Below are 26,997 nucleotides of genomic sequence, written 5' to 3'. Positions count from 1 at the left end.
TACATTTTGTTAAAAATTTTAAGCTACAACAAACTCCTTTCACTTCGTTGAAAATAGGATTAAAAAAATATTCAAGAAAGCCTTGATAGTTTATCACCCTAAGATGGTGAAGAAGAAGCCATGTGAAAACAGAACATACCTATCAAAAATAGTTGGAGAAAGTGACGAGAGTGAACAACATATTCCAAAGGGCCGGAAACAAAGGCATGCACGAACCTTGTGTGCTTCTATGATAGAGAAAAATCAGTTTTCAGAGCCAAATAAGCCAAGGAAAAGCAACAAAGATGTATTATAGATGCAGGATCCTCCACTTTCTGCATAATTCATTGCTATATGATCATAAAAATTGCGCCTTTTTCACTGCCGATAATCACAATAGACCATCTTCAACAAAAAGCAAAGCAAAAAAAGAAAGAAGAAGAAACTCAAATGGGCACATATCGCTTCAACGCCTGCTTCCCCGCCACAGCAATCCCCACAATAACGCCGCCAATGGCCCCCGCCACCGCTGCAGACCTCGGTCCTGCCGCTGCCTTGTAAAGTGCTCCAGTTCCCAACCCGGCCACGACACTGTTGATGATGTCATCCTCGTCCCTTATAGCCATCATTCCACTCTCAAGAGCGGCGTACATCAGCCCAATGACGCCGCACCGATTCCCGACCTTTCGACCAGTATGACCAGATCCGTTTAGAATCCGATTAATTCTCAGCTTCATCGTGTCGGTTTGCTCGATCGACTTCACCCCGGAGACAAAACCCCTAGCAGTTCCGGCGGAGGATCCGGCAAGGTAGCCGATACCGGTGTAGTAAGTGAGATTCTCACCCCAGGAGCGGCGCTGCGCAAGCGACTCTTCTTGGAAAAGATATTCCGGTCGTAAATCTTTGTATGGGTTGTAAAGCCGGCGAGTGGAATCGTTGTGTTCTCGGGACTGGTAGGCCATTGTTGGTTGTTACAGGCAAAGGGAGAAGAAGACGGAGATGGTATTTGCCTGCGCTTCTGCTTGCTGTTTAAACAGAGGTTTCACTTCACTTCTAATCATATACTTGTGCAAATTTTTTATAATTAATTTGATTTATATTTAAATAAATATTAAAATATAAATATAAAAATTAACGAAGAATTAAATGTAATTTTGATATATAAATTAAAAATAAATTGAAAAATAAAAGAATAAAAAATAATCTCAATAAGAATTGAATTTATAACCTAAATCAAAAAAACAATGACTCTATCCGCTGAACTACATATAATTTACATTAAAATTTTAACTTTTTATTAATATATATAATTATTAAAACAAATCATGACACTTAGTTAGTCTAAGATTAAATGTCTTAAATTTAATAAAATAATATAGATATAGACCTAATAATAATTATTAATCCAATTATTTCTTAAAAAATTAATTCAAAATTAATTTAGTTTTCAAAATTAATTTTTATTTTTATTGAGCTCGAAAACTATATTTGAGACTCCAAAATTATGTTAGATATATTCAACAACTGAAAATCGTTCTGTAATTGAGATATATAAACCTTTCTTGCAATGGATCCTACATAGCTAAATAATTTTGGAATATTAAATATAGAATAAGTATTTTGTAAAGCGGTCTCACGAATATATGGTTAAACAATGTATTGAAATAAGAAAAAATTTACTTTATTTCATAATATAAATATAAAAATGTAACTTGCTCGAAACTTATTCAAATTTATTTTTTTAATATTCAAATATTGTAATTCTCCATGAGATAAATGATGACATATTTTTAAATTATATTTGAAAGAAAAACATTGATAACTCACAAACTATTATCTTCATCTCATATATTGCATTTATTTCAGTTGTCCCGAATTTATAAGGACTAATAATATTTATTCTTGTCTTTTACTTATACTAGTAGATTGAATTATTATCTGTTTTTAAGGTTGCCATTTTCCACTTTTCACCGATTTTCTTAAGGTTGATAAATCAGGAGATATTCGAAGAGCAGAACTCTTTTCTTGTTTTAGTTTTATGTAGCGGATGTTGTTGTGCTGTCATTACCAAAAATTTTCTTGCTGTATGAAGTGAAAAACTGAGGTGGTGCTAATTAAGTGCATTCAGTTTCCACTCGGATAAATTTCCGGAATTATGTTTCAGGCAGTTTGGAAAAGATGGATGGGTGCAGGCCGGATTCTACGCAAGAAAATTCTCAGACTCCCAACTCACAACCTTTGCCTGAAGAAATGGGTTAGATGTTTTGGTTCCTTGGTTAATCCTCAGTTTTCTCCTTTGTTGTCATTTTTATTTGGAAGGGCACTCATTGCAACTTGTGCACGTCCATCTGACGCAGAAAGAAAAGCTCGCATAGATGCTATTTGGCAGCAAATGAATAACGGAGTTTCTGCAAAATCGACCAAGACCATGTTGGAAATGCATAGCTCAACTGTAAATAAAAGTTCTCGAAAGAATTCCTCCCAGACTTCATCAGCTGTAAAGAACTTCCCTAAACCCCCCTATCTTTCCATAAAGAGTGTGCTGTATGCTTAAATATTTTACTATTCACTGAACAGTGAGTAACATGAATTTACTTTAGGGATGGATGGGTTATCTAGGCTTGGGATCAAAGAAAACACCATCTCCTGACCAAGGAATCCCAGACAAGCCACCTAGCATCACTCAAAGTAGTATCAGTGAGGATGCCAAAAGAGTTGCTGCAGCTGCTCTTGCAGCAGTTAAGGACGCCGCTGGGTTTGCCACCACTGCAGGAAGGGGCAAAGTTGAGGTTTGTTTGTTTTTAATGCTGAATGGGTGTTTTCACAAAATATTATATTGATTCTTTTATTGTCTTCTCTACCTGCACTTGTAACTTAGTTTTCACTGTTCTATGATTCATATTATTATTTTTATTTATAATGAAAGGTAGGATTCCGTGTCAAAACCAACAATTGTAGGGCGGAGCTTAACTTTCGAGGAAAAAGTTAATAAAAACAGAGAGAAGAAATGTTTCCAATCTGGTCTTGCTGCGGGAACTTGTAGGAGTAAAGGTTTTTGTTTGTAAAGCTATTTGTTGAAATTGCTCTTTCATTTTTCTGATCTTGAGTATTGCTTTTTCGTTTTTCTAATCCGTGCCTGATGAAGACCTAAACTGAAACTTCTTCATGTATAACTTTTGGTACTCTTTACCCCCTTTGTTGTGGTTTGTTCTATCAATATCTGAACTTTGAAATAGAAAATTCAGAGGATGTTATGTTGCTGTATTATTTATCGAAAGGAATTCAGATTTTGTCGTACTTTCTGTGGATTAGCTCACCGTCAAAAACTCAAAACTTCTTTGTTCCATTTTTCATAGTTACATTCTCCATTTTACATTTTATTAAATTCACCAGTGTACTTATCAGGCATATACTTGTCCAATTTCGTGCTCTCCGCAGGTTACCGAAGTTCGAGACTTTGCCGGTGAGGAAATCGAAGTGAAGAAACTTGTTGATGCTGCCTCAAAAGAGGCAATTGATAAAGGTAAGACTGCAGCAGGTGCTGTTTCTGCTGTTGATGCCGTTCTAGAGCAAATAAAAAAGAAACCTAGACTAAGTGTTCTTGATAAGACAAAGAAAGATTGGGGTGAGTTCAAGGACGACAATATAGGGATGGAAGACGAGCTAGGTGCTTACAAGAAGAGTTCGAATCAGTACCTAGACAAGGTTTCTTTCTTGCAGCGTACTGATTATAGAGAATTCGAGCGGGAGAGAGATGCCCGCCTTGCTGCGCAGGCCAAGAGAAAGGTAGATATGCGGGATGATTGACACGGACATTATGATTCAAAAAAGTCTTGACTGCTTGGTTCATCAAAAGGGAAGACAGAGAGGTTTTCGAGTGCTTGTTTGCAATGTTGATCCGAAGCATTTTTTAGTAGGATTGGCCCCTATTGTAACTCATCGAGTGAATGGATTCTTGGACATTGTAAAAGCTTTACTCTTGATTATTAGTTAGTATAATTTCCATTCTTTCGGTTTTTTCCTCCTTTTTCTTTGACTAGCAAAAAAGCATGTGCATCCGCACATGAACCCATATTCTAAATAACAAGAAAATAAATTAATAATAAAAATATTTTTTACTCTTTGCATAACGTGATCCAATCCATCAAACAACATTTTGTTCGGAAAAAGATCGATCAAAACAAATTATAAGAATTTGGAATAATGATTTATCAGATTAAGTATTAAATTGAACTAACATAACAATACAAATACAATGATATGAAAAGATTTGAATTGATTAAGCAATATAAGAATGTAAATAGAATTATATGAATTTTAATTAATTAAGCAATATAAAAGTGGTAGAAAACATTTTAGTATATGATGTTGATATTTATCTACTCATTACATCAATTAATTGATAAATATGTTCCTAAAATTTAAAAAATACATCTTGAAAATCTAAAATAGTACTTACTTATAATTTTGGAATAATTAAGAACATGTGACAACAATTTTTCATTTTGAGTTATATTCTAAACTATAACCACGTAAATATCGTAAATTCAAAATCTTTCAAAAACTACATTTTGTTAGTCAATAAATTATGTAAATAAATAATAAAACATTACATTAGCTAAAGAAAACCTATGAACACAAATTGTATTTTGAGGAAAAAAATTAATATATTTAAACAAACGAATTGAAAATAAAGTAAATAAATACTCCATTCACCCTTTCTAGGGATGACAATGGGGCGGGACGAGTTCGGAGATGGGGATAGTAAGCTCATATCCGTCCCGAACTGCTTCGGAGATTTTAAAAAATACCTCATCTCGAACCCCAACCCGAAAAAATCGAGGATCTGATCTCTGTTTCGGGTTTTCACCGCAGGGTCCCAAACCCGTGGGGAAAGTTGTCATCCCTAACCCCTTCTATGCCCTAGATATATTTGCTTAAACCAGTGAATTAAGAAAACTTTATTTCCAATAATTTTATTAAATGGAGATTCATTTCCTTAAATTAATAATTGAAATACCACTATTCTATCTCAGAAAAGGGAAAAAAATATCATCACTCTAAATTAATCTTCAGTGTCATGTATCATCATAATCATTATCCCCTCATTTTTTTAGTTATAATTGAGTACTATTTGATAATATATAATTATGGGAGACTTAAATAAAATAAAATCTATGAAAGTAATTAAAACAATTAATCATTCAATTTATTTTATTTATTATCAAAATTAGTGGGAAAAAACTAATAAAAAAATTGATTGATTTTCTACATATTTCTTTATCATTTTAGCAACTATACAACAATATTTTTCTAGTATAATATCATCCAATGTATGGGGATGAACGATTCATTTGTCCACACTTTTATAGGTACTTCTGATTCAATTTTATTAATTTTTTGATTAATATTATTTAAATTCACAATTAAATTTAGGTTTATAAAATATTATATTTGTTCATGCATTTAGAAATTAATAGTTTGACAAAAAAAATTTAAAATTTTGATTAAATATAATTTTATTTTCAATTCAAATCGTTATATTTAATTTAAAAGTAATAATGATTATTTTAATTTTTTCATTTTTTCATTTGTCAAGATTTAATTTAGAATTTATTTGAATGACTATTTATTCAAAGTACTCAGATACTTTATCATGGGTCCTTCATATATATAATTTTTTGAAGTTTTTTTTTAAAATCTAATTACATTAAAATTTATTTTTAATAATTCATTGAATGTATTCAAATTATAGTCAAATAGAACAATAAATAACGTAATTAATTCAATTTAAAATTTAAATGAAAATCCAAGAAAATTATTAAAATGAAAAAATAATTGATATTGATATTAAGTAAATTTAATAGTATGTTTTTTAAAAATTAGCTCAAATATTTAAGAACATGAAGATGACATATTTGCTACATACAAACTAAAATATAAATATAATATCAACTTTATTTCTCACACTTATTTACAACAATTAGAAAACTTTTCTATCGTCCACACATTTATATGTATATATGTAATGAAATAAATTTTTTTAAATGAAATATGACTTAATTAAATATTATTATAATGAAAGAAAGACAAAGGAAGAAAGTAAAAAGTACAAAATCATAACCATAAAATGTGGTTAATTAGTATTAATTATTAATTAATATACTAAATGTGAAATTACCACATATGTTATTTAATAATGAGAATAAGTAAACATGTGAAGGGTAATTATGTCCGTTCACAATTGGAAAACTTTTTCATTATCCATACTTTTATAGGTATATAGATGTACACCTCCGTTGACAAGTTTCAATGAGGGTAAATTGAAAATAAATCTCCAAATCAAAACATAAATTTATCATCATTTTTATATTAAAATTTTTTTGTTCAAACTCTCTAAAATGCTAAAAATAACAAAAATATCATTATAATTGTTACTTTTATTGATTGATTATTTACTGGGCCAGAAATAGTATCAGAGTCGAGGTAAAAGTATTTCAAATATACAAAATTATTATTGTCGTTTAATAAAATGTTTGAGGAGGATAATTTTCTCAAATAATATGGATTCGAACACAGGTTCGAGATTAATTATTTGTATGACTTATTTCAATATTTTGGAATATTTGGAACAAGAAGATGTAGCGAAGTTCAATTATTATGAGCAAAGTATAACTTATCAAAATCCAAGAGTAAAATTATGATTCAGTCTAATAAGTTCCTAGAAATAGTATCAGATTCATCTAAACTCTACATAGATATTAGATAAATCCAAAAGACAATACAAAATTATGATAGTACGTTATATGATGTAAAGCAAAAGGTGGGAAAAAACATTGAAAGACAAGAAGAAATTCTTCGAGTACATGACTCTATACATGTAGCATGGAATTCAAGTATCCCAAATACAAGTGTTAAGTCAGGATAATCTCCAGATGATTCGGTCAAAACAAAAATTGAAACTTCAGATCTTTAGCTAGAGTCTTCAAGTCAACCTTTCACCTCGAGGACTGAAGAGGGAGAGATCAACTTTAGACATCATACAGACAAGGGTAAATCTAATGTTGATACTAATAAATTTGCAGTTTCTCTATTTCGGGTATATCAATAGAACTGGGAGAAATTGAAATCAAGAATATGTATTGACCCAACAACAATTCGGGTGGATGTAGCAGAAAAATATCATAGGGTATGGATGAAACCAAATTCATATCCAAATGAGATCAAAGCATGATATGAATTCGGGGCTCTTGCCTCAGTTTATATTATATTACTCAGCTTCTTGGAAATTTTAGGAATACCTAAGTGGATTTAGGAAGCAGTACGCGAGACATGGACAAAAACAATGATTATTTGTCCAGTTGAGGTATTTTGTAGCTATACTTCTTCAGCATAACACCAGAACAAGCAGTGAATGGCTAACACGAAGCCTTTATTTTATCAAGCTAAGAATGTCAGATACGAATATTCAGAAATTTATCAAAGATCTTTTAGTAGAAAAAACACCCTTCGTTACTTCATTCACTGAAGATGACATAACTACCAAAAGGACATAGGATCTATGAGTCTGTCTAATCGAGATGGACAAAGTCAAGTTTTCATTTAAGCTTTATCATAATTCTGTAAATGGATAATTTATATTAAACACTATTACAGGAACAAAAAGTTTTGCAGAAGACCTATTTGAAAAGAAAAGAAATCTTCTGTGAAATAGAAAGCGGTCGGAGAGCAAAGAAACTCGTCGGAAATTCTATAACATGGCTCATGTGGGAAGATGATCAGAAAACATCTGCCAAGAATGCTCGAACCAAAACGAGTCAGAATTTGGTAAATGATTTTGATCCAGAATGGGCTAAAAGAATCTTGCAGAGACACAACCAAATGGTGAGAGACCACACAAAAAACAATTTCCTCGGGGACCACAGAGAAGCAGATGATTCCCCGACAAAGATAAAACAGACATGTGATCTAACCACTCCATTAGCGGAAGATGGACCACCATTAAAATTATTCCCTTAGTGGAAGATGGACCACTCAACCAACGATAAATAAAAGTCACTAACTAGTGGTTGAAAGGACCATCACTCACAAGATGTTGTTGACCACAATTGACAGAATAATTCACAAGATTTGAAGTCCAGATTTCAAATTCACCAAGACTTCTATATATATCAAGACAGAAGAAAGATGAAGACATCATTCAACCTCTTCATTTTTCTCTAAAAATAAACTTGAAATAATTTTATTTATTGTATATGTGTTGTAATTCCGGCTATTATAGGTAGCTAAGCAAGTTCCTCTTCCTTTATAGGAGGTTACTATGTATCTATTATATATATAAATATGTGACTTTATATGTGAATTTACATTTATCTCCTTATTAATTACTTATTTTTAACGTTGTCTTTCCTATTAATTGTTTGCTTTTAATGTTGTCTACCCACATTACCATATGTCATTTTTAATCTAATGATTTGGATATTTTTTATTTTTTATTATGTAAATTAGTATTTGATATCTTTTATGTCTACTCACATTATAATATGTTATTTTTAATCAAATGATTTAGAATTTTTTTATTTATCTTTCTTACGTGAGTAGACATTAATTAAAATTTAAAAATAGTTCATTGATGAATTATGAATTTTCTTTGGTGTCTTATTAATTTTTTTTTGGTTACTTTGACTATAACTTATTAGTTTTAAAAAATATTTTTTTGCAAAAGTTTATATTTAAAAATTTCTTTAATAAAATATGGTTAAAAACTTTATTGTGATATACCATTTTTATAAAAAAAAATTCTAATTTTTAATTCTCTTTAATTTTGACAGTTGGCTAGAATTTATGTGTTTAGATAAAAAAAATTTGAACCAACATTTTTGTGGTTTATATTTATAAATTATTTGAATAAAACACGGTGAAAGATCGTTGTGATTAGACCCGTCAACATATTATTTTTAAGTTATTTTTATCAGTATCATGAATAATAAACGCGTTTATTGCAATAAATAAATATTATCTCATCGCCAAATAATTTAAGTGTTTCAACCCATTTAAAGGTGGGCCTAAATGAGCTCACACGGGTTTATATTAAATATCTATATATCTAATATTGTCGATTTTCAATTACGAATTCATCATGTAAAAGGGAGAATATCATCTTGGTTTTAAAATTGAGATGTTAGTATCTTATCCAAAAATTGTGGGTTGTTAAGATATTTTGGTAGTGACTGAAAATCGAGTGTCAAAGTTGACATTTGAAATGTGTTTTTGGATTCCTGACAATATGTTCGTCAACATATGATTTTTAAGTTATTTTTATCAGTATCGTGAATAATAAACACGTTTATTGCAATAAATAAATATTATGAATCCAAATTTTCATTATTTTAAGTTGGTCTTTTTTATAAAAAAATATTTTATGCAAAAAAACTTTATGGTGATATACCATTTTTATTTAAAAAAAATTTCTAATTTTTAAATCATAATTGTGACAGTTGGCTGGAATTTATGTGTTTAAATAAAAAAATTGAACCAATATTTTTTTGTGGTTTATATTTATAAATTATTTGAATAAAATACGATAAAAGATCGTTGTAATTAGACTCGTCAACATATTATTTTTAAGTTATTTTTATCAGTATCGTGAATAATAAAAACGTTTATTGCAATAAATAAATATTATCACATCGTCAAATAATTTAAGTGTGTTGTGTTGAAATTTTGTCAACCCATTTAAATGTGGATGAGCTCACACGGGTTTATATTAAATATCTATATATATAATATTATCGATTTTTAATTACGAATTCCTCATGTAAAAGGGAGAATATCATCTTGATTTTAAAATTTAGATGTTAGTATCTTGTGCATAAATTGTGGGTTGTTGAGATATTTTGGTAGTCACATAAAATCGAGTGTCAAAGTTGACATTTGAAATGTGTTTTTAGATTCCTGACAATATGTTCGTCAACATATTATTTTTAAGTTATTTTTATTAGTATCGTGAATAATAAACACAATTATTGCAATAAATAAATATTATCATATCTTTAAATTAATATCTACTTTCATGTTTGACATGTTATGAGTCTTAGCAAAATGTGGAACAGTAGATTCAAACAAACGAATACACAAAGTTTGGGGCGAAACCAAAATTATGTGGTAACAAGAATTAAAATATAAACCAATAAATTTTTAGTGAATTTATCGATGTTACGATGCATAACAAATCTTATATCATAATATATAAAATTTCAATTTTATAAATGAAATAAATCATATATATAAAATATATAAAATTTCATTAAAAATACAATCCAGTAATTTATTGTATTATGTTTTATTCTCCAAGAATTCTTGTCAAACTCAGTGATTGTGGATTTAACATATATTAAATCAACAAACTGAAGAGCATGTCAATAAAATTAATTAAGTAACCACATATTTTTGAATTTCTTGATTAGTTTTTTATCTTGATAATTTGTTTCATTTAGTATTCATAAGACACCATTACTATAACTAAAGACACGAATTTTTTTAAAAAAAAAATTTCACAAGGACTCAATCACTAACTTATACGTAAAAACAATTATCAACGTAATATATTTAAAAAATTCTAATTAATTCAACACATATGCTGAAAATTTTATAGTTAGNTCAAACTCAGTGATTGTGGATTTAACATATATTAAATCAACAAACTGAAGAGCGTGTCAATAAAATTAATTAAGTAACCACATATTTTTGAATTTCTTGATTAGTTTTTTATCTTGATAATTTGTTTCATTTAATATTCATAAGACACCATTACTATAACTAAATACACGAATTTTTTTTTAAAAAAAATGTTCACAATGACTCAATCACTAACTTATACGGAAAAACAATTATCAACATAATATATTTAAAAAATTCTAATTAATTCAGCACATATATTGAAAATTTTATAGTTAAACTTTACATGTGAATGTCTATTTATCTCCTTATTAATTACTTGTTTTTATTGTTGTCTATCTTATTAATTGCTTGCTTTTGATGTTATCTACCCACATTATCATATGTTATTTTTTATCTAATGATTTAGATTTTCTTATTTATCTTTTCTTACATCAATTAAATTAATTAAAGTTTGAAAATAGTTAAGTGTTGGTCCCTTACATGTTACCCGATTTTTAAATTTAGAAGCATTATTCAGTTTTCAGATATAGTTGTAGATTGAATTATAATTAATTTTTTTCAAATTGAAGAAATATACAATAAAATTCATGTAAGTATAATTAAGAGAAACATTTAAATGAAATATTGGATTTATTGATCATCAAAATGAGAAATAAACAAAGTTTGATCCTTGAGTGAGAATGGAGATATTTAAAAAAAGTCATAATCACNAATTGTAAATAAATTAAAATTTAAAATTCTCATATTTATGTATAATATCACATCTTAATATATCAGCCTAAGTTTAGGTAATAAAAAAAGCTACAAAATGAATTATTCATCTTTAATATACACAAATTATATAGTGAAGATATATGTCGATCGATTAAGACAATGAAATAGAGTATATGTTCACATATAATAACAAAATAAATAGACAAAAAAACAATAAATAAAAATATTTTTGTAGACATGAAATTTTTTTTTTTTGTTTTTATAACTTTTTACTTTGAGAGGTAAATAACAAAAGATAAAAAATATTAATTCTTTTGGGTTATACAAAAAATAAAAATAGAAGAAGAAGTGTTGTTTTCCATATAAAGAATTCAATCTCCAAATTAAATAAATTATACTATAAAGTTATATTTACTTTTCAACTTTATAAATGCAATTAATTTTTCTCAAAATAAAAATACACAAATTATCCCGTGAAGATATTTAAACAATTAATAAAATTAAACATATTATTTTTTAAAGATAATACCAATATGACATTAGTAATTTAATTGTGTTCATTATACTTATGTGTTAAAATGAAATATTAAAAAATATGTCATAGGAGATGGTAAAAGATGATTTATTGTCAATATAAATTACAAATAAATAACAACATCCAATCAATATTTTTTTATTAGTATGTCAGTATTTTTTATGTGATAATAATAACAACATTTAATCAATATTTTTTTATTAATACATCAGTACTTTTTATGTGATAAAAGATTGTTATAATAATATATAGTTTATCAAATATAAATATCTAATAAATTAAAGGTGACTAGGAAATTAGAAACATACATTAACACTTATTGTCAGTTTACATGAAAGAAAATAATAACCAGCAACATTGTAAATAAAAAAATTGCAGATCATTGATTGTCCAAAAAATTGTAATAATTGAAGATTATAATAAAATATATGCATTTGTTAAGAGAATGCGACAAATAATAAAGAAAACAATATGATAAAAAATATATGAGAAAAATTTGAGTAGTCCAAATATTTTTTTAAATTAAACAAATATGATTTTTTCAAATTAGTTACATATGCGTAATTAACACGATGTCAAAATTTACAATAATATTATCATTATCTTTTGTTGAGTTAAATAATTTTATTTCTAATTTTAATGACTTCAATATATATTTTCTACGTGCAACGCACGTACATTATTTCTAGTTAATAAAATATATGTGTTGAATAAAAAGTCCAATGCATACTGTACATCTCATGTATTATTTTTAAATTGAACTACTTTGCTATACATCATGAGGTGGGAAATGAAACATGATTGTGCTAGATAATGTTTAAGGAATCTACGTTAGGAACCATCTACTACGACTATGTGGTTGGACTACGAGGAGCAATCTATAAACCTGGTGGATACAACCCGACAACACTCCGGTCAAAGAGGTAAATTGTTTAATTTATTATATGAAAGAATGATGAGCCATTTAAAAAAATCAATCATATGAAACATGATATATATGCTGAAAACCTTGGTGTCTTTGGATTATATATCGTTAAGAACATATTCGATAAGTATAACAATGCAACGTACCATAATTACGAAGATTAAGGATATTTTTGAAAAATGAAAAAAATTAGAGAGCTCAAACAAATCTTCAAAGAAATAAAAGACAGAGAAGAAAATTATGCTTGGAGATGAATGATTATCAATAATTTGCCCCCTGAAAAGATGTACAGACATTTTTTAACTAAATTAAATAGCAATAAAACATAAAATTTGCTTATAATATTTGATTCTCCGATGATTTCATCAATTAAATAGTAATAAAATAGATACTTTGCTTATAATATTTGAATCTCTAATTATATCTTAATCTATTTAAAGAAAGCAAACACAATCGATTCGTCAAAGTGGTATACATAGCATTTAACTTTAACAAATATCACTGTATGACACAAATAGATTCCGTCTTGCAAGCATGACATCATTGGTTTTTCTCAAATAAAATAATTCTTTCACAAATAAAAATTTTGTATTTCTTGAATGAAACCATCACTCTCTTATCAAAATATTTAAACTAAGCAAATTGGCAACACAACTAAGTATATAACAAAAAAAAATTTATTCAAAGAATAAAATATGCCTTAACATATTCTCTCAAGGGATGGGGGTAGAAAGATCCTTGGCAAGTTTATAATCTAAAGAGCAAAACGCAGTTTCAGGAAGTTTGCCCCGTATCCCGTTATTTGTAGACAAATCATGTTAGTATTATAGATTATTTCTAAAAACAGCATATTGATACTGATAAAATCAATGGAAAACACATCCAAGCTTGAAAATTTGAGATCGCATCTCGTATCTCCATGGGACTTGGATCAAAACAGGAAAAGTTGGCAAAATTACAGAAGCTGAAAAATGGATTTAAAGCAACATCGACGCAGGATTCTCGATGTAACCTTTGAAAGCCTTCAGCCATTCCGCACCAATGGCACCTAAAAACAGTATCAAAATAATGTCCTTAAATCGGCAGCCATTCAAGGCTTCATTTCGAGATGTACTAAGAGAGTAGCTTACCATCAATAACTCGATGATCACAGCTCAACGTTACCGTCATGAATGAAGCAAATCTATACTGGTCAGGACCGGTACCAGGTACTACCCTCCTCTCAGCTGAGCGTATAGGTTCTAATCAGTGAGGATTAACTGATATGTAGCAGAACTGTAAAAATTGCGAAGAGATGTGAATTATCTTACCAGAACCAACGGCTAGAATGCCTGATTGAGGTGGATTGATGATAGCACAGAATTGCTTGATACCAAATGGCCCTCCCAAGTTTGACACGGTGAATGTGCCCCCCTGCAAAGAGGATATTAAAGATTTTATGTAAAATATAAAGACACTACACGGTCTAAAAGCAAAAGAAGTGCTGTTTTAGTTTCACCTCGTAATCTTCGGGTTTCAAGCTGTTATCTTTTGCCTTCTGAGCTAAATGCTTGACTTCGTCGGAAATTTTGGATAAACCTTTCCTGTCAGCATCCTACAACCAATAAAAGGTTAAGTGTCACCAACAAGGACTGATCAACCTTTGAACATTCAGAAAGGCAATCACTCACCCTAATTACTGGCACATACAATCCGTTATCCGTTTGCACTGCGACGTTGATATTCACATTGTGATACCTTTATTGGATTGAAAATGATTAGCGGGCTATATTGAAAACAAATTCTTCACTGAACATACTTACTGGCGAATAAAGTCGTTGGTCCATGAACTATTGCACTGAGGGACTTTTCTAAGAGCTAGGGCAGCAGCCTGCAGTCAAACAATTGGTAGTGAGACACACATAAAGCCCCACCTCTGTTTTTTAAGCGATGTCAACAAAGAAAAAACAGAATAAAAAGGAAAAGGGAGCACAGGAAGACACTAGACAGGTAACCTTACACAAAAGAAGGAATAATTACATCAATGTCTTGTACCTTAATCACAAGATCATTGATAGATATCCTTTTTCCACCTGAAGCTTCTTGCAATGCATTTAGCTGGCCGCGCAGTCTAAAAAGAATGAGAACATAAGAGGAAACGAAAAATCTTCCATGCATTATTTTCATGACCCAAAACTAGGCCAGCTTAACACTCACTCCATAAGCTTGTCAACACATGTATCAACAGTGAGGTAATAGTGCGGGATGGTTTGCTTTGATTGCAACAATCGTGATGCCGTAATCTGCCACAGTTGATGACACGTATTAAGTGAACAAAGAACTCAGAATCGCAATTGGCATGCCAATGATATCATCAAATTTTAGTTTTTGGTACGAGGAATTGCATTACTGGCTAACAATCCCCCAAACCAACAAAAAACAACTGTCATTAGCACAGAAAAGTCTCTTTGAAAAATATATCTCCAAGTAGAATTAGGGCATGGCAAGGTTCATAAAAACTTAGCTCTATAATAAAAACTTAAAGTAACTCAGTAATCTTAGATCAAAACTTCATAGTTGAGGATATTTATGCAGACGAGAAGAGGATGGTGAAGCCTAAAGTACTATTTCCATGATGCCTGATGGTGAATCTAACATAAAAGTTTTTAAAAATCAAAATACAGATGCTAAATTTTACCTTTCTAATTTGTGTATGAGGGATGTCTGTGAAATCTAGGTCACCAGAGATTGTCTTGTCAAGCTTGCGAGCTTGTAAGACTTCCTTGCCATGAGAGGCTACAAAAAAGAGAAGGTAAAATGAATCACCAAACCGTCTAAAAAATCAGCTGCTTGATCCAATAATATGAAGGGTAGAAGCTAGAAAAAAAGGACAGTAGAAAGCTAGAAAAGGGGAACAACAAAGGTGATATAAATTCAATAGCAACCAAATATCAGGTGATCAGTTCACTAACTATACGCTAGTGCAGAAGAAAAGAGAACTACCAAGATAATCTTCAATATCAGCCTTTACAATGCGCCCTCCTGGACCAGTTCCTCTGATATTTGAAAGAGATATCTGCATTTATGACGAGTTTGAGTAATGTTCAGCACTACAGCACTTTGGAAAGACGGAACATATAATCACTTTATATTTTTCAACTGAATAGTAGTGTAATGTTTGTAGTAAGAGCATATAAGTTACATTATGATCTTCCGCTAGTTTCTTGGCAAGAGGACTAGCAAAAACGCGATCTCCTCCTGAAGAAGGTGCAGTGGGCTTGGAAGCTTTTGGCTCTTGTGCAGCAACAGGCGCTTCTTCTGTCTCTTTCTTTGGTGGAGTAGGAGGAGAGGGTGCTTTTGGTGCAGGAGCAGCATCAGATGTTGAAGGTGTGTAGTCTTTAAATTTTGCAACATCCTCCTCTTCTTCTACAGTAATGGCAATAATCTAGAGACAATCATATCATATTTGAATCAGTATCCAAAAATAAGTAGCTATATTCATGCTTTGTTATCAACAGTGTTTCTGTCTCCAAATCTGATCATTAGATGCAACTATTTAGTTTGATATACAATCACAACATTGACTAGGTCTCAGCACAAGGAACGGGTCTCAAGAAAACCAAGGATGTGCGTACACTTACCAACGGCATGGAACTTTATTTTTGTCAAAACTTATTTTAGTTCAAGAAAGATTATTCAATTTGGATGAGCACTATACACAAAACCAAAGATGTCATTCAACAGCATGTATTATCAAGTGTAATAAGGGCATGACAAATGAAGACCAAGAAAGATATAGAATCGGTTCACATGCAAAGCTGAAAGAACTGTAACAAAGAACAATGTAAAAGCCTCTGATCAAGTGTTGCATCTTTCCACATATCTAGAGACAGACTGCAGGATATGCAAGAGATTCTAATCAGAAATTCTCACATAATATCAGGTTCACACCTCACCAACTTTAATCCCACTTGATCCATCCCCACGTAAAATTTTCGCAAGATATCCCTCCTCCATGCACTCCATTTCAACTGTAGCTTTGTCCTTGAGATATCAAGTGGATTTAAAAATAGAAAATCAGATTTATATGAAACAGAGAGAACTATATTCAGTCAAGAGAACCACACAGCAAACAAAAAGGACCCACGGTCTCCACTTCACAAAGCACTTCTCCTGTAGAAACTTTATCACCCTCTTTCTTCAGCCACCTTGCAATATTACCCTGCATTAAAATAATAGAAGAAGCATTTAGTATGCAGCTCTACATACAAAAGGAAAAAGGGAGATTACTCGGAGAAAACCAGAAAATTACATGCCTCTGTCATTGTAGGCGACAAAGAAGGCATCCCAATCACTTGGTGTGGTGGAAGACCTGAAAGGCAGCAACAAATCTAGAGTTACACTGATATGTCTCAAAACAAAACAGCAAAACTTGCCGAAATCATACAGCATCCTAGAAATGAGGTTGAAGCCGTAGATGGAATTGGTCATACATAAAACATCTTACAGTGAGTTTTAACTTTAATTTATGAAAGAAACAACTTCAATATGTCGATACGAAACATATAATTTCAATTATCGTGAACATGAAATCAGACAACTCTTAACATATCCACAACTTAATGGTTCCACTGGAAGTATGAGGCCTCAGATTACAAAGTGATAACAGACAGGAGGACAACAGATAACTAACCTCCATCAGTTGAAAAACTTCTGGCTGGAATTGGTTGTCGACTGGGAACATGCACACGGAAAAGGGCCAATAGGAATCAATGTATTTTACACGTACAGATGGAGGGTACAAAAAACAAAACAAATCTTAGTAACCTGCTAAACACTATCCCAATAGCTGGTGGATACATCTTCCTTGCTCTCACATTTCCCCTGAGCATTTCCATAGCTGATACCTGCATTACATTATTAAAAGATCAAACTTTTATATTCTTATATCATGCCTGAAAATGAGAGCAGGAAATTTTTCAATGAATCTAATCACCTTGGTAGGATTTCCCGCTCCATTACCGATATTAAAGCAACCTCCACTGGAGAACTTAGAAATACCATGCTCATTCCCATGACCATGCTGGCTGAACCTTGAAATTTCTGTACCGCAATACACATTGCAGTGAATACATAAATCTTAAGATTATACACTCACAACCATTGTTACTAAACGTCCATAAGATATGCGCCTAGGCTCAAGGTCCAGCGAGGGTTGGTCCTTGTTCCTCGACACAAGCTAAGACATGACCTTCAATAAAGTGCATGCCTTAAAAATGAAGCCCCGTCCTTGGTGTGTTTTCAAAGCTCAAGGAACTATTCAAGCTCGCATCATTAATTGTAAGGTTAGCAAAATTGAAAATGAAATTATTAATTTGATTCTTGTTTAATATCTTCTAAGCCACATATTAGATTACTTTTTATAATTTTAGATTCAAGCACATCATTCTCTAGATGATTCACTTCAATAAAGTGAGCATCTCACCTAATATCTAGGCTTTACCACACATACTTGTCTAAGCACGGGTTATGCTTCTAATAACTATCCTCATACACACACATCCATACTCAAACTCATAATGTCGCTCAAGAAGATAGCTTGTTCTTGATTTGAACATCAATGTGCAATGACTTTGTTGATGAAGAACATCTCAGAGATTAGTATCCCCTCTACTGGAATAGGACTAGAACATTCAGGCAGCAGGAAAACAATCACAGATAGAAGTACGGCACCACTTACTATCTACTTTATCAACTGATGGTCTGGCATCACTGGCAAACCAGCGCATCAAGATTGCACGATCATTTCTTAGAACAATATGGGCATGCCTGAACTGTAAAGTGAGTGGGGGAAAACACAAACAATTCAGTCATTAAAATACACATGGAAAAAAATAAAATACAATGCTTCATGAAAAATAATTAAGGGAATGCAGATCCGTCGTCCATCTGATGAGTAACATTGATATAGAGGAGATGCGTAAGTGCAGATATGGAGGAGTGAAAAACGTTGTCTCTAGTTTAAATCGCCTCAATACAACTCATTCACGTTTTACCATGAAATGATAGAAAAAACACTAATAATGGATAATGATGATGTTTTAACGAAGAAGCTGCCCCAAAACATACTCAAAAACAAAATATTCGGATTCAAAAAAAAAAAGATCATGAATCATGTTATTCAAAATGACCAAGTCATTCATTACCTTAACAAGCTAAAGGAACAGTAAACTTGCCCAAGTCAGCGTATAAAAGGCAATAATCAAATTTATCACCCACGGTAAGCTCCCAAGTTCCAAACTCAGATTTAAAAAGGGAATTATGACATTTAGAATCGAGATTGAGCTCCAAAATCTCTACTAAAACCATACCAATCCACGAAGAAACTTTTCCAGCCACAGTAACAATAACACGAACACTCAAAATAACCATCGGGTATAGACAAAACGAAATCAGGGCATCAAATAAAAAACAGAAACAAAATCATCTAAAACATAAGAAATGGACAACCTTTTTGGGGTGACTGAAAAATCGAGAAGCGCAAGTCATGACGAGAGCCCTGTTCCTCACCAGATTGGGAGTAATCCGCAGAATGAAATTGATTTGGGGAAGTCAGCAGGATCCGCACACCTTCACTGCACTTTCCGTTTTGTTAATACGCTTCTTCGCTCCACAACCAGGTCTCTCTCTCTCGTTTTTAATAAAAATTTCGTCTTTGAAAAAATTCATTTGAAAAAATATAGAAATTTCTTACTATACAATAAAAGTATTTACGACAATTTTGATGCATCTAATCATATTATATATCTATTACATATTATTTATATAATGTTTCATTTATTTTTATCGTAGTTGCTGGTTGTTTGCACAATATTTGAGATTTGCGAGCGTGCCACATGCGAAGTTGCACTAATTTGTGTAGAAAAAAAGTAAAAAGCTAACTTCTAAATATCAAGCGACGTGAATTCTAAATTCGACCGTCAGTTATAGTCTCCTAAAACAAATGCAATGCCAAAATAAAGAAAATTATTGGAAATTGATGCAAATAAACCCCTAACATGATTTTGAATTTACAAAACTGTAGGAATTCATCAAAACTTGAAAAATATAATAACTTGTTGCTGAAATCTAAAACGAGAAGACGTAAAATGCTAGAAATATACTGGAAAGCTTGAAAAACTATTGCTTGAAGATTGAATTTTTATCAGAGAGTATTTTGCAGATTTGTTTGTAGAGTTGAGTTTTCTTTCTTTCAGTTGTTTGTCGATGTCTTTTTCTTCCCAGCACTGTGCCGTTTCTCTCCACTCCCCCATGAGCCCATGATCTTTCTCACTACTTTCTCACGATCTCCATCTATCCTCCCACGTTCTTCTCCCTTTTGGCGCTCTGTGACCAGTTTTGAATCGACAAAAATCAATCTGCCACACTTAAAGGGCCATTAAATTGGGCTTTGATAATTAATTATTTTTAGCCCAAACACCGGTTAAAGTAAAAAATCAAGAAAATAATTTTAAAAAATATTATACACCAACAATAAAAAATTTTAGAAAATAACTTTATTTTAAATTTATTTAGTTAGACATGGAGAAACGAAAAGACACGTGTAATGCCTAATGTATACCGGGAAGGGGGAGCTTTTCTTGAATCCAGGCTCCAACAGCAAGGCGCAGATCCGAGGGGAAGCTACAGCATAGCAAATTCTACGACAAAAGCAATCTTCAGCATTTTTTGTTCAAATTCAAAGGTTCTTCTGTTTTAACTTCCCTTTTAAAATTTTTTTTTTCGGTTTGTGTTATGTTGGCTGTGTTGTGTGAAAAAGGTGACAGCTTGTTGATGATAAATATGTTTGGGTTTCTGGTGGGATTTCTTTTGGAATCAGGTGTCGTTGCTTGTTGAGTTTGGGAGATCTTGAAATTGGTAGGATTTGGTTTTTTGATTAGGCAATTTTTATCTTCACAGTATGAATCTAAGTGTGTCAATGACAATGCTTATGCTTCAGTGCATATTTTTTAAAATTCTCAAATTATTTACGTTTACTGAAGTAGCATAGGAGATGAACTGTGTAGTGTATTAAAGGTTTTCTTTTGTGTTGTCCTTTTTATTTTTCATTTTTGTGGTTTTTGGTCTAAAAAATTGAATCTTTGGTTGTTTCAGAGCCTGTGGGCCTGGTAAATTATGGGGAGGGGTTAGAAGGGCTGCTATCTGTTGTGGATTTTCTCCCAGTTTCGATACTGCCCTTTGCCATTCAGAATAACTTTCCCAAACATGGGAACATAAGTTTAATGCTGGCAAGCCATTCAAGTTTGGCTTTTCTGTTACATTTTTCCTTTCAAGGGTATCCCTTGTGCAAGTGATTGAAACAATAATTTGTTGCCCCCTCAATTTTTTGATATGGTGTTTGTTTTTGTGTCCACTAACAACATGCTATCATCCATCGCAGTTTTTTCTGAACATCTTTTCAACACATTCAATGAAGATTTGCTATCTCTAATACATTATGCACATTTTTTGTTCTAAGATTTAATTTTTCTGGCATGAGTTCCTTCATTTCGCGTCAAAGTTGTCTCACGCGATGCATCTGGGGGGAGATGGTGAAATGGCTACTTTTGAGAAGGATGCCATATTTCTTGTAGTATAGCTCTTTGCGTCTGAGACTATCTTCCCCAAACAAGAGAAAAGAATTTAATATTTGTAATCTACACTGAATGGTTTGTAAGTTTGGCTCTTTCGTGACATATTCCCATTAAAATGATGTTTTTGGGATCCTTGATCCATGTTTGAATTTTAATTTTGCATTCCATCACCTATTCCTTGGTTTTTTTCCTTTTTTTTAATTCCCAATATTTGGTATCAGTCATGTATCCTGGTTTGCAGTTATTGAAATTGGTTTTCTCGATGTCCACACTTTGAAAATGGGCATATTGTTTCTATTTTCTAATATATCAAGAACATTCCAGCTATGGAAGGTTTGGCTCCTGAAGGATCTCAATTTGATGCTCGTCAATATGACACAAAAATGAATGAGTTGTAAGTATTTATTTATTTCATTCACTCATAGTCCTATATGTTCATGTTTCGGGAGCCGTTCATTGGAATTTTTGGCAATGGTAGGTACTAGGTTGTAACATAGGTGAATTTCTTTGTCCCATTTCTGATGCAGGCTCCAAGCTGATGGACAAGAGTTCTTCACATCTTATGATGAAGTCTATGATAGTTTTGATGCTATGGCCCTTCAAGAGAATCTCCTTAGAGGCATATATGCATATGGTATGTATGAGTCGTGATATTCTAAATTAATTATGTGGGCGACCTTTTTTCCTATTATATAATTCTTAGCCAAGATGTTTTTTAACCCAAGGTGAATTGGAGTGCTTGTTTAGTCTTTGATCATGCTAGTTTTATTTTGTATTGTTACAATAGATGTTAAAATGCTCCTGTTAATTGCTTGCCTTTTCTTTGTACAGGTTTTGAGAAGCCCTCTGCCATCCAGCAGAGAGGAATTGTTCCATTCTGTAAAGGACTTGATGTCATTCAGCAGGCTCAGTCTGGAACTGGGAAAACTGCTACTTTCTGTTCTGGCATCTTGCAACAACTTGATTACGATATAACTCAGTGTCAGGCCTTGGTTTTGGCACCCACCAGAGAACTTGCTCAACAGATCGAGAAGGTTATGAGAGCACTTGGTGACTACCTTGGCATTAAGGTCCATGCTTGTGTTGGTGGAACCAGTGTGAGGGAGGACCAACGCATTCTTTCAGCTGGTGTCCATGTCGTTGTTGGCACCCCTGGTCGCGTATTTGACATGCTACGTAGACAGTCACTTCGTGCTGATTACATCAGAATGTTTGTGTTAGATGAAGCTGATGAGATGCTATCACGTGGTTTTAAGGATCAGGTGCATTTCTTTCTTGGTCTACTTTGCCATGTCAATGGACAAAGAGCGAGATTGGATACACAAACTCTTAGCTTGAAGATTCCTTTATTGAATAGAGTGTTGATGATTTTTTTTAAGTAGTGTCTTCAAGTTTTCTCAAAAAGTAGTAGCTGTTTTATCTTTGGATATACGATTTAATTATTTAATGAAAAGATGCTACAACTTGTTAAAACCACACATTTTTGGTCGTTTGGCCTTTTAATTTCAGCTTGTTAAAATGATTTTTAGAAGTGAAAGCCAATTCAAACATCACTTAAAAAAAAAGAAGAGAAAAAATTGCTTTATTTATTCTCTATCCAAATGCACTCAAATGCAAGGATATATATGTATACGTGCATTGTTTTAAATTTACTCACTTTGACGTCTTTTCTGATGATGAGCTGTTTCGTACAACCAGATATATGATATTTTCCAGTTGCTGCCATCTAAAGTTCAAGTTGGGGTATTCTCAGCTACAATGCCACCTGAAGCTCTTGAAATCACTCGGAAATTCACGAACAAGCCAGTGAGGATTTTGGTAAAGCGGGACGAGCTGACTCTTGAGGGTATCAAGCAGTTCTATGTCAACGTTGATAAAGAAGAGTGGAAATTGGAGACACTCTGTGATCTTTATGAAACCCTCGCCATCACCCAAAGTGTCATCTTTGTGAACACCAGACGAAAGGTCGACTGGCTGACAGACAAAATGAGAAGCCGTGATCACACTGTCTCAGCCACACATGGAGACATGGACCAGAACTCTCGAGACATTATCATGCGTGAATTTCGCACTGGTTCATCTCGTGTTCTTATCACCACCGATCTCTTGGCTCGTGGTATCGATGTTCAACAAGTATCTCTTGTCATAAACTATGATCTTCCAACTCAACCCGAAAACTATCTGCATCGTATTGGTAGAAGTGGAAGGTTTGGAAGAAAAGGAGTTGCCATAAACTTCCTCACAAAGGATGATGAGAAAATGCTTCACGACATTCAAAAGTTCTACAATGTTGTCATTGAAGAACTACCATCCAACGTTGCTGATCTTCTTTGAGGCGGTTTTCGAGGCAAGGGGATAGCCTTTGAAGGTTCTTAGTGATAGTTGATGAGCTTTAATTTCTGCTCTTTCTTTTCGTTCGTTGTCGATTTAAATTTTATACCATCTGATGAAATGGAAGCTTAGCATAGATAATCTGTGCATGGGAATCCATGTCATTCTTATGGTCACATATACTAATGCATTTTTTGTGTCTAGGTAGTGTTTCTGTAACTTACTTCAATTTTGAAACTCAAAGTCTGTTTTATTTCAATGGAGTTTTTAGCTTCTGTTCTTCTTTTCTTTAATGTCCTTAATCTGCCCCATGTCTGGTTTGGTGGTTCCATATTTTATTGAAGAAGTAGCGCAAACTCAAGAGTTTGTAACATAGTTTAGTTATATAAATAACCGAACTTTAGCCTCTTCCATCATGCAAACCAAAAAAATATATCTCAATGGTTTCATAAAATGCTTCACACAATTATTTATCCATGGTCAATCTATCTGATATTTATTCTTGCAAGGGAGTTCTTTAAGCATGCATTTAGTTTCTTTTAAAACAACCTAATTAATGACAACTAGCAGATTTCACAAAGTTTCTTTTAGAACAACAGAATCATGCACACAATTGACAAACAAAAATGCTATTTCAACTGGTTTCTTTTTCCATTCCGTACAATATCTTATGTTAGTACTGACATTTATGTACTAAACAACATTTGAATTAATTATAGAGACTAGAGTAGATTGAATGCATGTGATAAATATATATTAGTGCTCATTCACAGGCATCATATCTATTAAATTTTTGTGAGAAAATTAGATATTGTATTAAAATTTAAAAATGATTTGGTATCATAATTTTTTATGTTATAGATAAATTATCATTTAAAATTAAAAAATATAGATAAAAAAATATTTATTAAGATATGTCTAGATATAGATAATATGCACATTTACTAAAATAGGTTTTTATGATAATTATTTATTAAATGAAATATAATTTTTTGTAATTTGAGGATAACGATTTTTTTTATCAAAATATATACCATGAGTCATGACACTAAAATTAGTTATTATAAACCCCTCAACTTTAATAATATAATAACATTATGTATGTGTGTGTGTGTGGAATATGATATTTGAGCAATTTTTGGATTAAATCACACTTCATTTCAATTTTATATATTTTTACTGGACAATTTTAAATTTTCAACAACATGCACTTTCATATGTATATCAAGGTTGAAACAACTCGATTGCATTATTATTGAATAAATCCAGCATAAATAAGGTATCATTAGTTTTATAAGGCATTTTTGGATTAAATCAAATTGAGTTAATTGTCGAGAAACAAAGAGGTGGTAAATGGTAAGATTAGACAGAAAATCGTTCTCTTGTTATCATTTATTTGAAGTCAATATATTCATAAAATATATCAAAATTAGTGATGATATTGGAAAATCAATTGATCATTTATTACAATGATTTCTGATTTCAAATGGAATAAAAAAAGGTTAATTCAAAAGAAGATCAATAACTGTAAGATCGGTTAAATTTGACTATAAAAGTTTTTCGAGAAAAAATTAACGAAATTTGGAAATTAAAGTAATCATAAAACAATGGAATATATTGACTTGTCTTGTAAATAAATGATGTTAAGTCATTGAAAATCTCACACACAAACACACACACACACACACACACACACACACACATATATATATATATATATATATAATGAGAAAATATTTGTATTCCCTAATAGAAGGGAACAAATAATTACAAATAAAATGATACAACGAAAAGTAAAGTAGTTAATTTTTTTTAAAAAAAATGTGAAAATGTGCTAACCTTTTCAAGTTAGAGTCCTATAAATTATTAATATGAATTTAGAAAATATAATTTTCATTTTTATTTATTAGATTAACTACTTTTATTTCAAATAAAACATCTATAACACTTTTCTAGTATATATACTGGCAAAAACTTGTGTGAGACGGTATCACGGATCGTATTTTGTGAGATGGATCTCTTATTTGGGTCATCCATTAAAAAATATTACTTTTTATGTTAAGAGTATTACTTTTTATTGTGAATATCGGTAGAGTTGACCCGTCTCACAGATAAAAATTCGTGAGACCGTCTCACAAGAGACCTACTCATATACATTTACATATAAACTGCAAATCTGTTGTCTCCTCGGGTGATCATCCTCCAGGAGCAACAGTGGTTGAATCTTCTTCATTCATTGACTCAATATGCAGATTCAACGAGATTAATAAGACACTGTAATAACTTCCATTGATAATTGCTAGTTCGTAGATATATAGTCCTAACAAGCTATCAATTTGGTCATTTGGTGTGTGTGTGTGTATTTGGGGTGAGATGTGTGCGTGTGTGTGCGTGTGTGTGTAGTTCATGTTCGTATTATTATTATTATTATTTTCAATCTTAAGTCATTGAATCGAATTCATGATTCCTAGAGGCCTGAAAATTAATTATATATATACGTCAAGTGTCACGCCCCGAGCCTGGGTCCGCGCCTGCGTGAATGCACAATGGGCCCCTATAGCAACTACTTCGTATTCGTTCTCGCTTTACGAAAATGATTAACCCAAGTTGCTATAGAAGTCCATTATAAGCCATTATAAACTCATTTTAAATCTTTGATTTTTCAGATGTGGGACAAGGATATCACAATTACCCCTCCTTCAGAACGCGACGTCCTCGTCGCGGCCTGACCCCTCGATCCACCAGCACCGAGAATCTAGAGGTAGCTCTTACATGTTCAAGAGGTGGCTCCCGTCATGTAGCACTTTGCCCCGCAGGTTCAAGAGGTGGCTCCCATGCACGTATAGCACTTTGCCCTGCATAGCACTTATTTCCTGGTGTTCCATACCCGTGACCGGCTCTGATACCATTCTGTCATGCCCCGAGCCTGGGCCCGCGTCTGCGTGACTGCACAATGGGTCCCTATAGCAACTACTTCGTATTCGTCCTCGCTTTACGAAAATGATTAACCCAAGTTGCTATTGAAGTCCATTATAAACTCATTTTAAATATTTGATTTTTCAGATGTGGGACAAGAGTATCACATCAAGTATGAGTGAAATCATAATCTTGAATAATTAGCGATGCTATGTCTTTGTCACCATCATTATTTAATTTCTTAACGAGGGACACAAACTCCCCCATCACAATCATATTTTTCCAATTTGATTTATCATCAAGAT

General features: G+C 32.0%; 4 protein-coding genes across 6 annotated transcripts; 2 read left to right on the top strand and 2 right to left on the bottom strand.

Moving 5' to 3' along the window:
* Positions 1–182: 182 nt before the first annotated feature.
* LOC140990928 (mitochondrial import inner membrane translocase subunit TIM23-1-like) lies at positions 183–1,008 on the bottom strand. The gene has a single exon (XM_073460797.1). The coding sequence runs from the start codon at positions 939–941 to the stop codon at positions 426–428; it is 516 nt and encodes a 171-aa protein (XP_073316898.1). The 5' UTR covers positions 942–1,008; the 3' UTR covers positions 183–425.
* Positions 1,009–2,047: 1,039 nt separating this feature from the next.
* LOC140990927 (uncharacterized) lies at positions 2,048–3,987 on the top strand. 2 transcript variants are annotated; one of them, XM_073460795.1, is made up of 4 exons: positions 2,048–2,233; positions 2,337–2,476; positions 2,580–2,768; positions 3,418–3,987. In XM_073460795.1, exons 1-4 carry the CDS (start codon positions 2,158–2,160, stop codon positions 3,784–3,786), a joined length of 774 nt encoding a protein of 257 aa, XP_073316896.1. In that variant the 5' UTR covers positions 2,048–2,157; the 3' UTR covers positions 3,787–3,987. The 2 variants fall into 2 exon arrangements, with proteins under 2 accessions (XP_073316896.1, XP_073316897.1); XM_073460796.1 differs by having other exon boundaries at positions 2,088–2,254.
* Positions 3,988–13,517: 9,530 nt separating this feature from the next.
* On the bottom strand, positions 13,518–19,567 carry LOC140991630 (dihydrolipoyllysine-residue acetyltransferase component 2 of pyruvate dehydrogenase complex, mitochondrial-like). 2 transcript variants are annotated; one of them, XM_073461711.1, is made up of 19 exons: positions 19,323–19,567; positions 18,546–18,646; positions 17,809–17,899; positions 17,640–17,719; positions 17,506–17,546; positions 17,129–17,184; positions 16,960–17,034; positions 16,764–16,856; positions 16,015–16,257; positions 15,816–15,888; positions 15,511–15,608; positions 15,030–15,115; positions 14,868–14,943; positions 14,636–14,703; positions 14,504–14,570; positions 14,332–14,427; positions 14,144–14,246; positions 13,964–14,059; positions 13,518–13,881 (listed from the first exon to the last, which is right to left on the bottom strand). In XM_073461711.1, the coding sequence occupies exons 1-19, from the start codon at positions 19,359–19,361 to the stop codon at positions 13,811–13,813; spliced, it is 1,653 nt and encodes a 550-aa protein (XP_073317812.1). In that variant the 5' UTR covers positions 19,362–19,567; the 3' UTR covers positions 13,518–13,810. The 2 variants fall into 2 exon arrangements, with proteins under 2 accessions (XP_073317812.1, XP_073317811.1); XM_073461710.1 differs by having other exon boundaries at positions 17,809–17,915; positions 18,553–18,646.
* Positions 19,568–20,405: 838 nt separating this feature from the next.
* LOC140991330 (eukaryotic initiation factor 4A-8-like) lies at positions 20,406–24,055 on the top strand. Its single transcript, XM_073461246.1, has 5 exons — positions 20,406–20,556; positions 21,770–21,839; positions 21,973–22,079; positions 22,277–22,707; positions 23,144–24,055. The coding sequence occupies exons 2-5, from the start codon at positions 21,772–21,774 to the stop codon at positions 23,777–23,779; spliced, it is 1,242 nt and encodes a 413-aa protein (XP_073317347.1). The 5' UTR covers positions 20,406–20,556; positions 21,770–21,771; the 3' UTR covers positions 23,780–24,055.
* The last annotated feature ends 2,942 nt before the right edge of the window (positions 24,056–26,997 follow it).

This window comes from Primulina huaijiensis, chromosome 13 (genome assembly GCF_012295235.1).
Source record: "Primulina huaijiensis isolate GDHJ02 chromosome 13, ASM1229523v2, whole genome shotgun sequence".
Classification (NCBI taxonomy): domain Eukaryota; kingdom Viridiplantae; phylum Streptophyta; class Magnoliopsida; order Lamiales; family Gesneriaceae; genus Primulina; species Primulina huaijiensis.
Note: the sequence above shows the minus strand (reverse complement) of the source record. Positions and strands in the feature narration are given on the sequence as shown.

Excerpts from the sequence above, each read along its gene's own strand:
- LOC140990928 (XM_073460797.1), bottom strand. The coding sequence starts at position 941 with ATGGCCTACCAGTCCCGAGAACACAACGATTCCACTCGCCGGCTTTAC.
- LOC140990927 (XM_073460795.1), top strand. The coding sequence starts at position 2,158 with ATGGATGGGTGCAGGCCGGATTCTACGCAAGAAAATTCTCAGACTCCC. Across the intron at positions 2,477-2,579 it reads CCTCCCAGACTTCATCAGCT|GGATGGATGGGTTATCTAGG; the intron begins GTAAAGAACTTC and ends AATTTACTTTAG. Across the intron at positions 2,769-3,417 it reads CAGGAAGGGGCAAAGTTGAG|GTTACCGAAGTTCGAGACTT; the intron begins GTTTGTTTGTTT and ends TGCTCTCCGCAG.
- LOC140991630 (XM_073461710.1), bottom strand. The coding sequence starts at position 19,361 with ATGACTTGCGCTTCTCGATTTTTCAGTCACCCCAAAAAG. Across the intron at positions 17,547-17,639 it reads ATTGGGATAGTGTTTAGCAG|TCGACAACCAATTCCAGCCA; the intron begins GTTACTAAGATT and ends GCATGTTCCCAG. Across the intron at positions 15,609-15,815 it reads TGATATTGAAGATTATCTTG|CCTCTCATGGCAAGGAAGTC; the intron begins GTAGTTCTCTTT and ends TCTTTTTTGTAG.
- LOC140991330 (XM_073461246.1), top strand. The coding sequence starts at position 21,772 with ATGGAAGGTTTGGCTCCTGAAGGATCTCAATTTGATGCTCGTCAATAT. Across the intron at positions 21,840-21,972 it reads GACACAAAAATGAATGAGTT|GCTCCAAGCTGATGGACAAG; the intron begins GTAAGTATTTAT and ends TTTCTGATGCAG. Across the intron at positions 22,080-22,276 it reads TAGAGGCATATATGCATATG|GTTTTGAGAAGCCCTCTGCC; the intron begins GTATGTATGAGT and ends TTCTTTGTACAG.